Source organism: Nothoprocta perdicaria, unplaced genomic scaffold, assembly GCF_003342845.1.
Source record: "Nothoprocta perdicaria isolate Ctin4 unplaced genomic scaffold, notPer1 scaffold_11, whole genome shotgun sequence".
Lineage (NCBI taxonomy): Eukaryota > Metazoa > Chordata > Aves > Tinamiformes > Tinamidae > Nothoprocta > Nothoprocta perdicaria.
Genome location: NW_020454205.1, coordinates 7,102,631 through 7,122,762, shown reverse-complemented (window position 1 = coordinate 7,122,762; position 20,132 = coordinate 7,102,631). Strand labels below are relative to the sequence as shown.

Below are 20,132 nucleotides of genomic sequence, written 5' to 3'. Positions count from 1 at the left end.
ATGAGGGGCCCCTGGCAAAGAGGCAGATGGGTGGAAGCTGGTGCCAACCCCAGTGCAGCACGTGGTGTGCCTTACCCACCAGGTCATAGAATCATAGACTCATAGGAAATAGGGTGCCTCTGGGCAAAGGCATAGCTGGACATGCATAGTATCCAGTACCACGGTGCCAAATTATAATTGGTTGTGCGCTGCTTTTTATGGTCTTTTTCCTAATCTTAATTGATCCATATTCAATTAGTTGTAGATGTTGAGCATCTAATTTATTTGTTGGTGTATAAAACGTAGGAATTGCAGTCAGATCACCTAAGAAATAAAGCAAGTGAATCCTGATGCTGAGCAGTGGGATCGCACTGATTCTGCAGTGCCACTAGGTGCTTCTGTTCCTTCCATCCCACCTTTCCTCCTCTCCAAACGGAAAGAGCAATGGAGAAAGGCCCTTAATTTGCTGCTTCTAGCCCTTGTCCAGCAAAGCATATAAATTTATGTGAGACCTGCGGCAAAGACTCTCTGTTACTGCATGTTTGTACCATGTTTTACACACTGGTAGTGGGATCTACTGCAGCTTTTGTGGCTGTGCAGAAGCTTTTTCCTTTGATCGAATTACTTAACTTTAAAAATCAGTTTCTGCTTCAGTGCTTTACTGAATCAGGAGCTGACCAGAGAAAAATCCAAGCGCAATAACATTTTCTGTGTGATCGTTTTAAGCATCACTGAGCCCAGTTGCCTCATTTGCTGAAGTGACCAGGGCACCTAAGTGATGCACTTCCACCTTTCAGAAAGCGAAGAAACCCTGGGCCCCGGTACCTGTTGGCTGAAGCTGGATAGTTTTCAATAGGTTCACTATGTTTGGCTGCAGCTCTGAGATCCTAGGGAGGGAGTCGACGTCCAGAATGAATTGCGGGGCATAAACTATCCTTTCCAGCTCCACAGGGTCTGCGTTTTTGGCTTTGAGAGCGAAGGTCACAACTCCTGCTTGCTTCAGTATGTCTGAGGGTTGCTCCACATCATCAGTTGATCTTCCAGCAACGAGCAGCACCAAAAACTGAGGCACCCCTTCTTCAATCCTGCTTCCAGCATCCTTCACAAACAGCCTTCGTATAGCTTCGTCTAGCGCAGCACCAATGTTCAGTTGCTTCCCAGTTTTTATCTTCATCCTTTTCACTTTCTGAAGCATATCTTGTTTAGATGGGAGTTCAGAGAAGTCAAACTCCACTTGGATGTTGTCACTGAATTGAGCTACGGCTACTCTGGTGGCGTCTTGACCCACGTTCAGGTCAGAAATAACTTTGTGCACAAAGTCTCGGACGGCAGGAAAGCTACCCAAGAGGTTTGCTGACCCATCAATCAGGAATAAAATATCTTTCTTGCTTTCTAGAATAAATTTACAAATGAAAAGAGGGGAAGAAAAGATATGAAGACATGTTTTTTCTTCTTAAATGTTATCCTAGAAACGTCTCTGTAAATTAGCTCAGTGTCAATATGCAAAATAAGTGGTTTTCATTTATTGAAGCATTCAAAAGTGAAACGACTAAACAGTACCTCTGACGTGCTTTTCCAAGGAGGAGAGGAAAGCATGGGCAACCTCTGAAGACTGAGTAAATTCAGGCACTAGAATCTCATATCATATATCATGTTGCATCGTATCACATGCTATCAATCATATCATGAAGTGGCTATTTTGGAATAGGCCAGTGAGTTCTGCTCGCATTCAACATTCTGCTGATAATACAGGCATGCAATGCAGAGCAAGGGAGGGTTTTTCTTTTCTGCTTAAGGGCTCAACAGATAATGAACTGACATTAATTCATACAGAAAGTGTTTTCTGAATTCTCTTGGAATACTTTTCTTAGCTGCATAGCAGAGTAATCAAATACAGAAATGACTTTTGATTTTGGGAGGAGAAAAATCCTTTTACCTGTTCCGCTTGGTGCCCTTGTTATTTCATTGGAAAGACATGGCCAAATCAAGCACCTCTTGTCTATGTGTCTTAACATCTTATTAGCCCTAACAGTCTCTTTTCCCTGGTAAACAATCAATCGGGACTGTTTTTCTGTTGTCATATGCACGTAACCATAATAAAAGAATGAGTGAATATCTGTTGTTGGCAGGTTTAACCCCATTCAAGTCTTTCAGTTTGATGTTAGATGACTAAATGTGTTTGTTTGGAGTCAAAATCAGCCTCCATGACAGCCCAATAACCACCTGTACAGAGTGGCTGTGGGGAAGGATTTGACCGATTGTTGCTGCTTAGACTCTTGCTCCTCTAAGCTCTTTGGCACTGCCTTTAACCTTTTCACATCATTCCTCATGGCCAAAAGCAACCGCTCCTGGTGCCCAAGCTAGTACAGATGGTGCATTTGCAAGTTGTGTAGGCATTCCAAGTTATAGGAATAGAAAATAGAAAAGGAACATCTGAATAAGTGATGGTGGTCATAGATTCTGTCTGATTCTGACATACCAAAGGGCTTTAGTCGTGCTGTCTTTTAAGCATGCTAGCAGGGACTTCAGCAAAACTAATTGCTGACCATGTCAAGCCACATGCTTTAGGTTAAACACAATCCTATATATTCCAGTAGCTCAGGGTCTTGGTGAAACACAAAGCTGTGCACTTTGAGAAACAGTTAAGATAAACAAGATTAAATTATTGCAGTCAACATGAAGGAAGGTGGTTATTACCTGTTGGGGCGAGTGGAACCTCTTCCACACCTCCACTAACATAGGTGGTTATGGGCTTATTTAATTCCTGGGGTAAAGCTGCCAGAGAACTGAAATCATCCATAAAATATACCATTCTTGGATTAAATGCAATCTGTTCAAGCTCTGCCTTATCCGCACTCCTAACTCCAACAGCAAAAGTCAGCACTCCGGCCCGAGCTAAGTCATTGGAAACTTGCAAGAAGGGATCGGCCGAGCTCCCTGCTGTCACCAGGACTAGGACCTGCGGCACTTGGTCATTTATTCTGCTCCCACCAGCTTCGGTGAAGTGATTTGAAAGCACAAAGTTCAGTGCAGAGCCAGTGTTCAGCACCGACCCCCCCATGGGCCTCAGCTGCCCCAAGCGTTGAATTATGTCTGATTTGGTTTGGTACGAGTACAAAAAGAACTCGGTTTTAGGAGTGTCGCTAAATTGCACTAAGCCAACTCGTATTTTGTCGCTTCCGACATCAAGGTAGTTAACTAGGGTCACAACAAAGTCGCGCACAAAGGGGAAGTTGGCATTTCCGACGTTGAGTGATCCATCCAAAAGAAAGATGATATCCCGTTTGGTTACTTGAACTGCAGTAGAGCACAGAAAACAACATGAGACATCACAGAAAACAAAATGGAAAATTATCACGTGTGCATACAGTGTACATGTGCACACATGTACACCTTGTTAGCAGGGAGAGGGAATGAATGTGATCGACAGAGAGGGAGAAAGGATGGTGTTGGAGAGGCCTGAATCTGGGAGGAGGAGGCTCTGATTTGTGTTGAGAAGTGTTTTAAATGGCACCTTTTAGTGGCAGGGCTGAGGGTGGATGTTTTCAATGGCTACTAATGCCAAAGTTGCCTATTCTGGACCAGATTGTCGACTGCTATGACATAGCTTCATTTAGTTTGGTGGACCAACACTGATTTATGCCTGTAGAGACCTTGCTTATCTATAAATCACGGCAGGTTTGCTTGGGGCTTTCCACCAAAAGGTTTTGTGTCTGTTTTGGCTCTTGTATGCAATATACTGTGGCAGTGCCGTCGCATACTGCTGAGCCCTCCCCTGGTGCCAGGGGATGCCCACAAGCACCTCCAAATGCAGCGAGTCGTGTGCTGCTCAGAACCACTGTGACTTCTGCCATCTCTGCTCGCCATCTGAGAGTGCTTCTGCAAGTAACCCACGTCTTGGGTAGGTGTTTAGAACAGCTCTTACTGATAAGACATGAGAAAGTTGGTCCTGGTGAGGCTGCAGTGGTTGCCTGAGATGCTTCTTTTGATATCTGCCTGACTTAGATGTCTGCATTTGATACAGAAAGCTCTGTTTTGATGTCTGTGGTCTCAGGTTTACATTTGGCTGGCAGAGGTTGCAGACAGGGTGAGAGAAATTGGCCATTTTGGGCACTAACTGGCAGATTGTTTCTTGGCTCTTTCTTTAAGGCCAGACTCTTCACGGCCTATGTTTTAGCACCAGAGGTGTGAGGCTTAGACCTGCAGTATCTGCTCAAAGACACTGCAGGATCCCCTCTATTCTTTTTGCTCTAGATATATCCTGTCCGTATGATGAATCAAAGATCTGAAAAATTGAAGTATGGCCTCATAGAGGCCCCGGGAGGAGCTTTGGTGTGAATCCAAATGGATACTAGAGGGGTGGCAGTAGAAACCCAAACAATGGATTCAGAGATGTAGATGTAGTCTGAGGTATGTGATACATTGCACAGGTGTGTGATAAATCTAAATATATATAAATATGTATATGAATGCTGTTTAACATCCTTCTGCTTAAAAAGTTCCTCTGGATCTATGGAGATATTGATTAGGGAGATATGATTAATCTGCCTAGTTTATCTTTTCTCTGCAAGCTAACTGTCCTGTACTAAGATTATTAAAAATAAGAGAGAAATGGACCCTTTGGAGTACAGTGATTCCTCTCGGATTCACAGATTGTCTTGGCTTTCTCTACGTTTAATTCCTCCCAGAGGAACAGCATTCAAGGCTCAGGGTGAGATAATTTCCTTATATAATCCAGCTGAAATGTAGTGGGAGGTGTTCAATTGCTTACTGTGTACGTGTACAGCTATGAGTACAGTGAGCACAAGAACTGGAGAAAAAGAGAAGCTGCATGTATAAGCTTTAAAGAACATGGAAGTTTATGAACATTTTTAATTTACATTGAAAAATCAAAATGTCAGTTTTGGTGTATAGCCATGCAAAATGGTATTAGCAGGAAACACATTTTGACAAAAGCTAATGAAATGATTAAATCCCGTGATATTCATCTTAATTAAGGACAAGTCCTGGCAAACAGATTTTAAAATCAGATTTTAAAATGTCAGCTCTTCATAAAGATTAGTCATGAGGGTCTTTTTTGTTTTGTTTTTTTTTTTTCTTAAGGACCCTTTCCAAAAAAGCTCAAGTTTCTTGCTTTATAATTTCAAATTACTTGAAGAAACAGGGCAAAATACCAAGGACGTGGTTCGACACCCACTTAAGCCTGTGGGAATCTCACTGTTGACCTTGCAGGGAGCTGGAAGAAGTCCTCTTTTCAAAATGTTCATATGCCATGGGACAGAAATGCAAAGTTAATGTATGATCTGGCACAGCAAGAGTTCAATTTAAGCATTTTTATTGGGAAGAAATCCTGAGCATTTTAGTATTAAAAATCTCTATGTAGATAAAACACCTCCTAAAGTGCGGGGAAAAGTGCTTCAAAAGACACTACTCTAGTTATTGGATTGCTTCCAAAGTCTCCTGATGTCAGTGGAAAGACAAAGTAAAAGAATCCACTGGCTTCGCAGGGCTTTGGATCATCATCTAAACAGATTAAAGTAAAATCAACATTGCAACAGTCTCATGTGCCCTTTACAGCTTGAGCTGAGCAATGAGGAGAAAACTGTGTGTTCCTGAAGAGCAACTCTCAACCCAGCATTGTTAGGCTAACTTTCTCTGACCATCTAAACAGTGAAACCTTCTTATCTTCTTTACACTAGGAAGAAATGTTTAAGCTTTCCTGAGCTCCACTACAGATGATGTGCTTACTGTGTTAGAGATTAAAAATGTTCACAGTGTGCCCTGCTGGTAACAAACCTCACTGAAAACCTTCAGCAAATGACTTGAGTACCTCACTGCTAAGGCACATCTTTCATATCTGAGCTCTGAATGTTGGTAACACACATGGCATGGGACAAAACCTCGGGGGAAGGAATGACAAACTTACTATAAACACTAGCAAATTTATCAATCTGTTCATGCACATTTTGCAAAGGAAAGAGATAATATTGAGCTATGCATCAGCGATATCTCATTTGCTCAGAGTGAGGTAATCAGTTACCTGGTGGCGGTTCTTGGATGATTATTCCTCCAGATAGCGTACGGATAGGTGACAGCACTTCGGGAAGAATGGCTTGCATGAACTGAAGGCGGAAGTCGTTTGGATTGAACACAAAATCTCTCTCGTGGGCAATTTCTTGGAGTTCTGCTATGTCTGCATTCCTCGAGCCAATGGCAAGGATCACTATCCTGTTCCTCTTCATCTCTGCTGCGGCTGGGCCAACATCATCCCTAGACTTACCGCCCGTGATGAGCACCAGCATGGGAAGGACCCCTTCCTCCATCCTGCACCCAGCAGCACTAGTGAAGAAGTTGGTCCTGACAAAGTCCAGCGCTGACCCTGTATTGAGTGCCGTGCCACCCATGAGCTTCATTCTCCTCACGTTAGCCATCACATCCTTTCTGTTCTGGTGAGTATTAAAATAAAACTCAGGCTTTACAGTGTCTGCATATTGGGCCACTGCTACTTGAATCAGGTCGGGTCCAACTTCCAGCCTTTGGACGATTTTGGCAACGAAATCGCGAATTGCATTAAAGGGGGCGGTCCCCAAAGCTGTCGAGCCATCTATCAGGAAGACTATATCCTTCTTGTTCACTTCAATAACTGCAAGTAACAATATACACACAGAAAAATAGCATTAATGGAGGCCCTTGCCAAGCTGCGCGCATCAATATTTCCTCAACAGTCAAGCAACATTTAGGACTTCTTGTTTGCTTGAAGTCCTGTTACTTTCAACAACTTTATAGAGGTTCCAACACCTTTATAGGGTGGTTCAGTTCTGTACCATGAATCTCACTTCTAGGTGTCTTGCTTCAAAAGAAAATTATTTTTCAGCTCTAGCACAGAGCTCGTAGGAAATCTGATGAAATATTTTCCCTGTCTAAAACAGACAAGTTGAAAAATGACATTGTTTACGAAGCGTAATTTAAAAATCACATTTCAGGGCATAGTTTAAAATGCGTCTGGGTGACAAAACAGCAAAGGCAAAACGTTGCACTAAGCTGGAAATAAGCAGGTGATGCTCCTCTGTCTACAGTGGACCATATTAATTTTGCCTGGGAATGATGTGGTCTCCAAAGGCCTAGGTTTGCCAGAGCAACTACAGAAGCAAAGAAGAGTCACAGTGTATTCCACGTACCTGGACTTTGGGTCTTCACATCCTATATCTGATTCCTTATCTAACAGAATTAAGTTAGGATTTTTCTTGGCACAGACAGCCTTGGAAGAGCAGCGTTTTGTTTGCCATATCTTTAACAAAAGCGGTCCCCTAGGTTGTAATCTCTGAAACTTACTGACGATGGCATAGGATGCAGAAAGAGCACACCTAGGTATTCAGGTACCTGGCCAAGTTTGGAGGAAGGGAATTAAGTGGGGAAAAATGTGTTGTGTGGCACTGGAACCAGCCCACTGTCCTATTTAATAGAGCAAATGTATAAAATACAACAGTAAATAATCAGACTAATGCTTGTTATGATAAATACATTACACGTGAACATTATGGGAGATTATTTTAAGACTATTCTTTAGATAATTCATGTTTATCCATGTTTATTCTTTGAAGCAGTGAGTCAGGAGTGACAGCTGACATTGTGAAGAAGCTCCTTCACAGTCTCATCTACCCAGTTTCATGTTGTTGAAGTGAAAAAGGAAACCTCGCTTTGTTCCTGGTTTATGTTGGATCAGGTCTTAGTTTGATGTCTGCACATTTGAAAAAAAACATTTTCTGTTTAACATCCCTGATTTCCAGAGAGCTCTGACAATATACAGTGATGGAAGATGTGGCCCAAATCACAAAAAGTTTATGATGAAGGTAAATATGTTAACAGGGTTTTTACCAGGACCTGTTGCATTTTCACAGTGTTACTAAGTAGAAAATCAAGGATGGACTTCACCAAAGAGTGAATGGATGGAGAAAGACTTTAGTTTGTCATTTTTAACTTGCACCTTTTTTAAAACCTCTTAAACTTCATTTCTCTGGATGAAATAAGAACAGCAGATGTAAGGCGGCTGAAGCAGAAGACTTGAGAGTATTTTTACCAACATATTGCCTTCACCCTGGATGGCCAGAATACTCAAAAGCTCCTACAGGCTTTGAGCATCCTCTGCTCAGATGGTCTATCTACTGGCTCCTGAGATCAGGCCAAGATTCAAGGTGGGAGGCCCTTCACCTAGAAGGTGCTACAGCCAGCACACGGATGGAAAGCAGGGAAAGGGACACCCAAAAGCAATGGAATCACGCACAGCTCAAGGTCAGGAGTAGCGAATACCCTCCGTGACACCACAGGGGAAAAGGACAGCCCCTCAGCCCAACAGAGCTCCCCTGCGTGGTGCTGTTTACTTTGGATTTGAGTGAAGAACAAAGATTTGGCTTCTGTCCTTTCTTGGACAATTCCCAGCTGGCTGCAAAATGCAGCGCTCGCAAAAGTCGACTTTTGCCTGGGGAGGCCAGTCCCCATTGCGTTTCTCATCGCTGGCTGGTGCGATGGGGTTGGGGCACCCCAAGGAATGATTCAGAGTTGACCTCTGTGACTTGGCTGTAGAGCCAAGGACTGTAGAGCGAGACCTCGGAGACCTTCCTTGGCAGGCAAGCCCATGGCTCCGCGAGGGCCCATCGGAGGCTCTGTTGGGAATGGTTTGAGCAAGAACTGCTTGGGGACTGTCAAGCTTTGCAGCCTGGGGAAAGGAGCCGCTGTGGTGCTATCAGCCACGAGGCGATAGGATCCGTGCACAACGAGCACGAGAGCTCTGGTCTCTGGGGCAGGGCATCCCCGAGCCACAGCCTCACTTTGTCTGTGAGTGGCTTGGAGTGGAAGAGTGTTTAGTGCCTGGGCAGTCAAAATACAGCTACTTGCACAGCAACGAGGATTTGTTTAAACTAACCCACTTCACAGCGCCAGGTCTCCAATATTCTTTCCCCTGGTCAGATTTTCTTTTGCCTCATCAATTACTCCAAGGAGAGGTCTGAGCAGAGGCAGCTTTCCAAAAGGATAACAGCGCCTGCAGCCCCTGCTTTGCATCATGCAGAGGAGAAGTCCAAAAGCACTTCCATTGCTTGTCAGCAGCTAGACACCCAAAAATGGAGACTCTGGAAATTTTTTGCCTTTATATAGAAGTTTGTGGGATGCATCAAAAGGACTTTGCAAAGACAAGGGAGGCCAGGAAGGAATAATTCTCTCCATTAGTAACTCCGCTTGCAGCTGTCAAATTCTGCAGAGTATTTCCTTGAAGATGAGGAATGCAAGAACTGAAACCAAAACCCACAGGAAGAAATACTCTGTGGTGTGAATGTCAAAGAACACAATTAAAGAAAAAAAATTAGGAGAGGCTGTAGATATCTCTTAGAAGCTCATCCAGAGCCTGGTGAGGCTGATGGCTCCCACGAATTTCAAAGGATTGGGATCAAAAAATCTGGAAATTGTTGCCTTTTCTTGAGAATGGATAATGGAGGGAATCCAGTCCTGAAGAGCTTCCCTTCTCATCGCTGATGTCTGAACTATGTTTATGGGAAGTACCTAATCTAAGCTAGTCATCCAGGATCCCCTACTAAGGACAGGAGAGCAGGGAGGCAGAGAGATATTTTTAGGAAGCTATTCATCATAGGTAAGGGAGGTAAATCTCTTTTTGAACAGACTGACTTTCCTCTATGTTTAGGAGATACAACTGCATGCGATTTTGTAGGCTGATGCTATTGTGCCTTCCACAAATGTGCTGGTGTTGTGAACAGGAAATATCCAAGTACAAGGGAAACAGTACGTACCAATATTTTCAGTCTTGCTATTCCCTGATTAAATAACTGAGGAGAAATGTGTTTCAATTTTAAAAGCTCAAAACATTGAAACTAATTTCAATCCTTTTAGCCCTCTGCAAATGCCCCTACAACAGGGCTTCAACTACCATTAAAGTCTGAGGGGGACAGAGAAGGGGGGTTGCTGTTGACTTGCATGAGTCCAGGCAGGTATGCTTTTAGGTAGACATATATAATATTTAGTTTATTTAGCTAAATGTGGTTCATGTGGGATGTCATAGGTAAAATTTCTTTATGCTGTTTTCCAGAATAATCAAGGCAAGGTTGCAAAATAATCCTTTAAGTCAGTTGCTCCTTTTGCTATTAGCCATGGCACAGCAAGTATATTTAGATATAGATTAGGGAAGACATCTGGGATGCAGTTTTATACGTCAACACGCATTAGGAATTGAACAATATGTACAGAACTCCAAATTGGCATTCGCACATCCCAAAAATGTGGTTTGCATTAAGAGTGCTGGTAATTATGTGCATGAATTGCAGGCTTGCTCTTTCCAAGGGCCTTTGCAATATGTCCTGTTGGGCTGTTTGTAAAAGCTCCCCACCTGTAAATGTAACTTAGCTGTAAAATTAGAGGTGAGAAACTCTTAAATACCTGCAACTTCATAAATTCGGCATATAATAACTAGGTGTTTGTTATTCAATTGTATCCAAGTTAATGTAAGTTCAGAAATAATTGTGGCGAGGTCCTAAAGTGGGTAAGCCATTTAAGTGGAATATCAACACCCACGTTTCCTGGTTCTCAAGTAAAGCTGCAAACGTGCTCAGCTCTGGGACTAAAGAGAACTTGGCAAACCAGGGATTGCCTTCCGGGAGAAATAAGGGCTGTTTTGCTCTTAAATTCAACGTTACAGGTTTCTGGATGGGATCACACTGTTTTAGCAAGGATAATGCACTGTTTTGGCTGGCAGTTAATTTAACTGGCTGACTAAGTTGATTACTTTAACCCTTCAAAACAGGGATCCGTTTTACATTCCTGTGAGCTTCCCCAGTCCAGTTCCATAGAGGACTCCCATGGCATTGTCCACTGTCAAATAACATAAGCTTACATGCCACAAATCTTTTCAGAGCTGAGCATGCAGCAGCATTTATCTCCGGGGTGCTTAGATACCACAGTGACAGTTACACACATGCTCTGCTTGTGTCCTTTCGAGCTCCTTGCCATGCCAGTTATTGCTCCAAAACCAATAATAATAACAGGGCAAACCAATATCCGTATGTTAGTGCCAGGAGCATTTTTTTGGAACCAGACCAGAAAGATGCTTTTTTTTTTTTTTTTTTTTCTCCTTTTAAGCGTGCAAAAGCGCATTCATTTCATCAAAATGCAACAGTCTAGAAAGGCATACATACCTTCGGTAACAATGGTTGGGGCCTCTAACAAAATGAGTCTTTGGGCCACTCCAACAATGTTGGGCAGTAATAAATCTTGCAGCGCGTCAAGGTTACGGATATCCAGGGCAGTAAATGCGAAGCTTCCGTCAGTGGCAATCTGCTGCAGCTCTGCACTGTCAGCATTCAGGACCCCAATGCTAAACGAGAATATACTAGCTTGCTTCACCGCTAACAAGCCCTCTCGGATATCATCACTAGACTCTCCGCCACTGATCAGCACTAAAATCTGCGGCACCGCTTCCTCTATCCTGCTGCCTCCCGCCTGGGTGAAGAGGTTCTCCACCACAAACTCCAGGGCAGCACCAGTGTTAGCTTCCTCGCCACCGCGGAAACTAAGCGCCTTCACCGCGGCCAGAACGTCCGCTTTGGTGGGGTAGCTGTTCAAAGCGAACTCCGCTCTGGGTCGGTCACTATACTGCACCACCCCAATGCGTATCTGCTGAGCTCCAACTCTGAGGCTTTCAATCAAATTTACAAGGAAATCACGTATGGCTTGGAAATTGACACTTCCGATGTTGTTTGATCCATCAATAAGGAAAATAAGGTCAGCAGACTCTTGAGCTTTAAAAAAAGAAATGCAAAAGGTGAAAGCATTAAAACAAGTGATTACATGCGGTTGTACAGTGTTCTGACATGTTTCCTGGAAAACCAGTAAGAAACACAAAAATGAGCAAACAAAACACGTGTTCACTAGGGAGGTGAAATTTGCCTCTTAGTTCTGCATTCTGATTGAATATGAGTTACCAGACCCAGCAGCTGCTTCTTGAGGGACCATCACAGCTGGGGACAACCCATGTAGCTCATGGCTACAGTTACACCAGCATTGATGTTTCTAGATCGTGAGGAGAAAACTTTACAAAATGTAATTTGTGGGAATCTTGATCCCTTTCATCAGTATCCAGCCTGCTGTCTATATGTTTGGGCAGATATGGAAAGCTGAAAGAGCAAATTTTCACTGTGAAGGTGATAGTCAACCACAAAATCATTCATAAAAGGTTTTGCTCATGGCATCCAAGGGGTCTCCCAAAGCAAATGCAACTTGAACATGGAAATGTTGCTCTCAGCCAGTATTTGCTGGATACATGGAAAGTTTCAGCCTTTCTTTTGCAATTCTGCTGGATTTTTTTTTTTTTTTTTTTTTTTTTTGATTCCAAGGAGCAGCTGAACATAGCGGCTCTCCTCACCTTGAGTGATTATGGTTTGAATGCATTTTTGAGGAACAACTGTAAAGTTTGGGATTTTTACTCTTTACTGCCTACAGCGTACCATATGCACAAGGCAAAAGGTGCAGCAAGGTGACCCACCCGCTTGTCAACCTTTGCCGTGCAAAGCCTGCACCTGCCATTTGGTACAAGGATGCATTGATTACCACTAGAGGGGTCTGGTTTTCATGTAGACACTGGATATTCAATCAAGGAATGCAGAATCAGGTTAAAACAGGGTGATGAAACCAGTCATGACACAATTATCCAACCATCTATGTTGTGCCCATGCCCAGAGGGTCATGAACAGTTACAGAGAATATGTACACACCAAACGAAGCACACTTTTAGGTGCACTAGAGTGCTTATCAGAGGGAAGTTGGGTTTTTTTGGTTGTGAGACTTACCGAAGCAGACCAAAAATACCCTGGTGTCTGCTCTTCCTTCTTTTGTTCAAGCAATTACCATCAGCATCACCAGGACTTGTATCCGTGCGTTATGGAGAGGAAGAAGACCAAGCTGGGGAGCACTTGCAAGTGACTGGCTAGTCATGTCTGAAAATCAGGTCTGAGTTGTAGGGTTTTAAAGCCATGGGTGAAACCGGTAGCAAAACTGGCACTTATGTTATCAGAGCAGGATTTTTTTTTTTTTTTTTTTTTTTTTTTTTTTTTTTTTTTTTTTTTTTTTTTTTTTTTTTTTTTTTTTTTTTTTTTTTTTTTTTTGGCTATTAGCTAGTAGGGTCAATCATTTTCCGGTTGTTTATCTGGTAAATATCATCAAAAGATGCAGGAAAAGGCTTTCTGGTCCGTCTTGGCTCCGTGAGCCAGGCAAACTCAGTTACCACTGCCATTTAGACAACATAAATGCGGTTAAGAATAGCAAAGGGCTCAGAAGTGGATATTTTCCCTTTTTCATTGCTGAATCAAAATTTGTGAAAGTGCTGAGGTTTGGCTTTAATGTGCCAGTTTTGGTTGTGATGTACGTGATGTACAATATAAAGCACTGAAAAATCTCAGAGCAGTCTTATCCTGCTCTGGTTTGGACACCCTGGCTGTGTTTGAGGAATGAAATTGGCCGTGCTGATGGCCCCAGCTCCCACAGAAGAGCAAACGGCCGTGAAACGGATACGAGTGTTGGATAATTTGTCATCACTGTAAAAAATACATGGTGTTTCAGTGCACATTTATGGAACAAGCCGGTGCTGGAGGACATATAAAAGCATGCTGGTTACACAACTAAGCGAAGAGATGAGGCAGACAGATCTAACGAATACACCAGGGCAAACTCAGGACTGACTGCCCATACTCACACTAGTCAGCTCTGGGGACTGTCACAGACCGGCAGCGTTGGTACGCTATGATACTATGGGATTCTATGAATTTATTCCTTTTATATTTCAGCTTCACGTTTGGGCTTGTTCCTGGCGTAACAGTCATGGTATTTTTACACACATTAGACATATCAGCTGAATAAACAGCCTCTTAAAGTGTTAGGCAAGCAGCTGTGCGTGCTATGCCTGGCCCACTACCTACTACCTGCCCATGCTTGGGACCCAGGACAGCGTTTTTTGAGCTATAGTTGCACTTTACAGCTCGTCAGTGTGAACCATATGGGGACAAAACTGCGCTCGTTGGATTAGCTGGAATTTTGCTCCCTGGGTGAGGAAGGAAATACCTGTGCCTACTATCTCCAAGTGGAAATCGGCTTCAGAATACTCCTTGACCTGCATGACGTGGTGTGAAAGCTCCTAGCAGGACATCAGTGGCTCGGGACGCTTGTGGGCCAGCCGGTCGCTTGCTGGTGTGTAATGAAAGGGGGCGAATGTCCACGTTGGGCAGCGTTTGCGGGGTGCTCAGCCCACCTTTGGGGCGCTGCTGTCCCTGCCTGCGGCTCGCTCGGGCGCTGGGGGTTTTGCCCTGCCGGACGCTTTGGCACAGCAGCACACGTGAGCGCGGTGATTCCGTGACACTTTCGGGGCCATGCAGCGACGGGCAGCGCCCGGGGGCGACGGTGTTAAGCAGACAGGACGACACAAAGGGATTAATGTCACACCTCGTCACACCGCTACTGCCTCGCATCGTCCCAACAGCTCTCGACCTTCAGATGGAGCCTCAGGAGTAAAAAGAAAGGTTTGATCTCTCGGGCTTCTGCTCTGAAATACAACACAGCCTCTCCGAGGTTTCAGGGGAAGACCAGATTATTTTGGCTGTATTGTGGCAGGAAAATTTGGTTGAGTGCTGACTCGCTGAAGCTCAAGTGTCTTGGAGAGACATTGCGGGCAGGTTTGCAGCTCTGCCTGGAGAAAGTCATCAGCTTATAAAGAAGGTGTCTAAGTGCTGTTGCAGAAGGGATCTGAAACCACACACCTCCTCTGAGCACGTGAGATGCCAGGCTTATGGACAAGCTCAGGAAGGCAATTCAGTGAGGGCAGTTCTCACCCTAGCTGCTCCAAGCACCCGTGACTTCTGCTGTCCTTGGCCAAGAACAGGGAATGGAAGGTGACTTTCCAGAGTCACCTTGTGCTGGTAATCTAACTAGGGTCTGCCATGGCCCCTTGCGACTGCTGGGGTGTCTCTGTCCTTAGTGCTTAGTGGCAGCTACGCAACCAAAAACCAAAGGGGCCATGAGGTTGTGGGGCAGATGCAGTGCCCGGCCCCATCGACACCTCTGAGGCACATGGTTGGATGTTGGCATGTGTTGGCTGGGCAGAGATGTCCTTCGGTGTCTCTCTGCAGCCAACAGCCACCTAGGGTCTCCAGGGACATTTTGGTCAGGGTCTTACAGAGTTGTGCTCAGGGCCACGGGGTTATTTCCTATGTCTCTGTCTCAGGAGTGGATCAGTTTAGTAATCCTGCAGGGCCACCCTGTGATTGATGGGGTTTGTGCTTGTAACTCCATGTGATATGTGCCACCACTGGCCACCAAGGCCATTTCTCACCAGGGGCTCTACGCTATCTCCTAATGGCAAGACCTCAAAGCTTTGGCAGGGATTTCAGCTCAGCTTATAAACCTGTGGCCGCACGTGTCAAACCTTTGTTTTTAGACCTCAGACTGTCCATCTCAGTCTACTCCTACACCGGCTTCAGGCAGCATGACGCCAGCACACCCCAGACTGATCGGCACCATCAGCACGCAGCATCAGAGCGCAGCAGTTGGCCATTACCTGTGATGTCTTTAACCAGTCCTTTGGCCCCAGCCTTTTCTGGAGTCATGGAGGTACGGACACTTGCCACTAAGTCTCCAACTATGCCGTGGAGAGCAGTAAAATTCTCTAGGTTGAACAGGTGCATATCGAAGGGTTCGCTTGCTATTTCCTTTAATTCCCCTTCCACTGCATCCTGCACTCCGATTGCAAACATGTTTACAGCGGCCGACTTCAGGACGGAGGACGGCAGAGCCACATCGTCCTGGGATCGTCCATCGGTCAACACTATAATAACCTGGGCCACGCCATCACTCGCTCTGCTTCCAGCAGCTTTAGTGAGGTGCTTCTCCATTAGGTACTCTAATCCTTTTCCAGTCTTGGTGCCTCCCCCTATGTACGGCATGTTTGCGATATGGGCCAGCACGTCTTGGGTGGCGTTATACGTATTTAATTGGAACTCTGTGTGGGGGTTGCCGCTGAACTGGACCAGTGCAAAGCGAAAATCATTTCCGCCCACATCTAACGCTCTTACAACATCAAACAGAAACTCTCGAACGAGTTGGAAATGCTCCTTCCCAATGCTCCAAGAGGAATCCACTAGAAATATTATATCAGCCACAGCAACGGGTTGGCCAGCTTTAAAAAAACAGACGGGGGTTTAGGATTTTCTACAGGTCAGCGCAAGCATCCCTCCGACGGCCTCATCACCAAAGTGCAGCTCGCGTTCCCTGCCCCGTGCGGAGCAAACCGAGGCGCGCAGTGAGAGCTCTGCACCAGCGGGCGAGGAGAGCATGCACCCTGTCCTGCGCAACCCTCCCCGAAACGCCTCCTCTTCCTTCCTCCGGGACCCTCGAGCCAGGAAAAACAGGTATGCGCACAACATGTACGGGCTTCGAGCACCGAAGTCACCCATGGTGGTTTTGCTGGCTCAGTGGTGGCATCTGAGCAAGGAGGACGCCCTTAGCTGAAGCAGCCTGGCTTTCCTATGTGTTTGGCTTCCCTGCAATATAGGTGACAGTCCAAGAGGAGCCAACGTGTCCTCCTAAAACCTGCTGCGCGGCGGCAGCGCTCTTCTCACCGCGAGGCGCCCTTTCCTTTCCCCTGCTCCTATGCATGCAAGGAGGTCGGGGTCACCCCGTGGGTGTCCTCCATCACCCGGGGATGGAGAGAGCCCGTTGCAGGGGCACCCGGGTGCGAGCCCTCCGCCTGCGAAGCCCGAGCGTCGCCGAGCGGCCGCCACCGGCTAGCACCATGCTGGGAAAAGGTAACGCGAGGCCCGGGTAGAAAGGGGCCCTCGGGCGCTGAGGAGCACCAGGTAGGTCACAGTGGGTCACCAACATGCATGTGGAAACCAGAGGAGGAGGAGGCATTGCCATCACTCACGCTCTCGCAGAGGAACGGTGCCGTCTTACCTGCTTGCTGCTGCGCGTCGACCCAGCTAGCGCCCGAGAGGAGGAGGAGGAGGCCGAGTATCGCCCCGAGGGGCGAATGTCGATATTTCTTCATTTTGCTCTTTTGGTTTGGGCTCCTCTTATATGAGTATTTTTTTTTTTCCAAGCACCAAACGTGAGACCTAAGGAAGAGAGAGAGGGACACTGAGAGAAAGTTTTTGGATGCTTTGATGAAGCTTTTGCAGCAACACACGAGCTTCACATGGGCTGTGTGTGAGCGAGCATGGCTTTGGAAGAGCAACCACCATTCATGCAACAGTCATTTAATCACTTTTGGAGGCTTCCTTTTTTCATAGGAGACCCCAAGGTCACATCTAATATAGGAGAGCAGTCAACCTACATCCGTCCCATCACAAAAGTACCAGTAGAAACCTCATTATTCCAGGCCCCCATGAACTGCATTATCCTGAGTATTTGGGAAAGTGTCTTGCAAAAGTGGCCCCAGCTGTGGAAGAATCTGCACCGGCTGATCACATTCCGGAAGGGCGCCAAGAAAAATGTCTCGCGCGCCGCCGCCAAAGCGCAACTCGTGTGATTTCCTTATCTGTGATTCCCCTGGCAAACCTCTGAAACGATGTCTCCTCCGGGAAAGCTGTGTATCTGTTGTCATAGAGACGGCCAATTTATTATTTAATACTCATTTCCAAGCTTGCCTAGCGTAAGCCCGTAATGCTCAGCTTAAAAAAGATAGCCTCCCCAAAGCAAATGTAGTGATTTAGGGCTTTTCAGTCACCAGCAGGACTTCAGTTACTCAAATGAGCCAAAGGAGATTCAAATATATCAAAAATATATATAATATCATCATCAAAAATATATATAATATTTCTTTTGTTACTAGCCTTGCCAACTCCAGCAACTCGGTGAGTCCCGCACAGTAGAAAGGAGCGCAGGTGAGATGTCTCACATCTTTTTTAACACAGCCTTGGAAATGGTATGCTTGGAAGTTGTCACTTGGAAGTGACCATAGCTGGCATGTCTGGAAACAGATCCAGAATTAAATCCAGAAATAGATCTGGATTGAAAATTCAGGAATAAGCATCTTGTGGCTGTTTGGGAATGAACTGTATATTTCCCAGAGATTAGTAGAGAGTCTGAAACTTACACTGGGTTGCTATCAACTGCTGAAAATTAAAAATTCTTGAGAGAAAGAATTTGCAATATCCGCTCTTCCAGATGCTCCAAATGGGCTGTGGGGCTCATTTCTCCATCCAGCTTTGTCCTTTTCTCACAGTGTTTATTAAAGCAAAGTTACCCACATGCATCAATGTCTGTGCTGCACAGGGCTGAGGTTTGCAAAAAGCAAGGAGTTTGCAGAAGTTGCACATGAACCCCCAGCTGGAGCATCTCGGTAAAGAAGAGGTTTATAGAGAGAGGAGAAATGGGCTGCTGAACTTTCATTCCTATGCCTAAGTGCTGACTTCCATGAGAGCGCTGATATTTCTTTCCTGACACGCAGGAAGTGATATTATCATCCCATTTAATAACTCCTGGTGTCCCATCCTGCCAAGGAACTTCTGCTTTGGTAACAGCTGGGGAGCCTGAAACATGGAGACAGATCAGTGCAACTCAATCCCTCTCCAGTGAGTGACAGGAAGGACCAAGCATTTGCTTTTGTTTTTTTTTGTCTTTGTTTGTTTGCTTTTGCTTTCAACACTGAGCAGCTGTGGAGAACCTTGCAGGGCCCTTTATGGACCACGAAGCTCTGCAGTGTCCACATGCTTGGCCAAACCCCCATTCGAAGGAGTTCAAGATCCATGTGGGGCAGCAGCAGCTTGAGGGGCGGCTCGCACTGCACATCCTGGCAAACCCAAACATCTAAGAGCCATGAGTCAGCCCTTAAGATAAACTTGTGTGTTGCCCTATATTAAATAAGAATCTATCCTGGGTTTGTTTTATTTGTCCTGGCCAACTTAAGAAATATGATGTATTTTTCAAGCAGAAATAAGTTGGCTGCTTCTCCTTTGCCTTCTGTTTCATTGGAGCCTTCAGGAGGCTTCTGGCTCCATTTCTGAGCTTTGTCTGCAACCCCAATAACTGTATTTTGGCCCCTATGAAAGCTGAGGTCCTTGCTGGTCCTTGCTAGGGGCAGGGAGATGATACCCTTTAATGATACCTTTGCCCAAAGCTGCCGTAAAATGTTGGCTGTCAAGAACATATTAAGTTGGTGACTAGAGAAGGAGACAAGTTTTGTGGGAAGAGGTGATCTCCTTCATAGTTTGACGAGTGTTTTGGTGGAAAAGATGGGGTCTTTAAGCACAGGTGTTCCCTATCAAATTTTCTCCCTGATCTTCCCACCCCAGCAGCTGCTCTTGATCCAAGCAGCAGTCCTGGAGCTGCTGGTAGTGCAAAGGTGTTAAGAGACTTGCAAGAAACAGCAAGCAGAGAGGTTGTGGTCCTGGGAAAGAAGCAAAGTCAGCAGCATTTTTACAGAGGTAAGGTGCTTTTTGGGATGGTTTTTGGTTTGGGAGACTGCTCTGGCTTGGCTGGGTCAACAGTGAGTCTCTGCTGTGGTGAAAGAAGTGGGCTTAGTAGTGTAAATGACATGGTGTTTATAATTTGGATGCCTGGGATTAAGCAGTGCTTGGGCTGTGGAGGTGGTGAGGCTGCCTGGCTTAGCCCATCTTGTTTCATGGCCCAGAAACGCCCCTATCTGGAGAAGCTGGAGGTGGCACCATCCTGTAGGAGGTGGAGGATGTGAATTTGTTATAATTCTCTCACTTTAACCCTTGATCTCACAGGCTAGAGAGTTGGGTTTGCTGCTTTATTCTTTTTGGCTTTTTGCTGTTTATGGGAAAAAAAAAAAAAAAAAAAAAAAAAGTGAGTAGAAAGGGACTTCCAGTGGTAGGTACTGGAAGGAATGCTTGCAAGGAAAATCTGTCCCCAAGTGTGGCGTGACAAAGCCCAACACCCAGGTGCCTCTGTCTAGTGATAGTGGCATGGAAAGGCTGGCTGGCAGGTTGCTTTCATCCTGGGAGCTTTGTTTGTCATGGGAATTTTCTCCCCGTCTTGGGAAAGCCGTGAGGGAGCTCTTGGTGTAACCACTGCAAGGTGAAACGCAGGCTGAGAAGCGCGGAGTGCCGTAGGGATCGCCAAGCGCTTTGCCGAGCGGCTGATTTGGC

General features: G+C 45.4%; 1 protein-coding gene across 1 annotated transcript in view; it reads right to left on the bottom strand.

Moving 5' to 3' along the window:
- COL6A3 (collagen type VI alpha 3 chain) overlaps positions 1 to 17,068 on the bottom strand; it is a 50,205-nt gene extending 33,137 nt beyond the window's left edge. The window contains exons 1-6 of the mRNA XM_026047649.1: positions 16,975 to 17,068; positions 15,581 to 16,198; positions 11,175 to 11,777; positions 6,020 to 6,622; positions 2,677 to 3,276; positions 805 to 1,371 (exon numbers count right to left, since the gene is read on the bottom strand). Of these exons, the coding sequence (XP_025903434.1) occupies positions 805 to 1,371; positions 2,677 to 3,276; positions 6,020 to 6,622; positions 11,175 to 11,777; positions 15,581 to 16,198; positions 16,975 to 17,068 (3,085 nt within the window). The remainder of the gene's footprint in view (positions 1 to 804; positions 1,372 to 2,676; positions 3,277 to 6,019; positions 6,623 to 11,174; positions 11,778 to 15,580; positions 16,199 to 16,974) is intronic.
- Between the last annotated feature and the right edge of the window lie 3,064 nt (positions 17,069 to 20,132).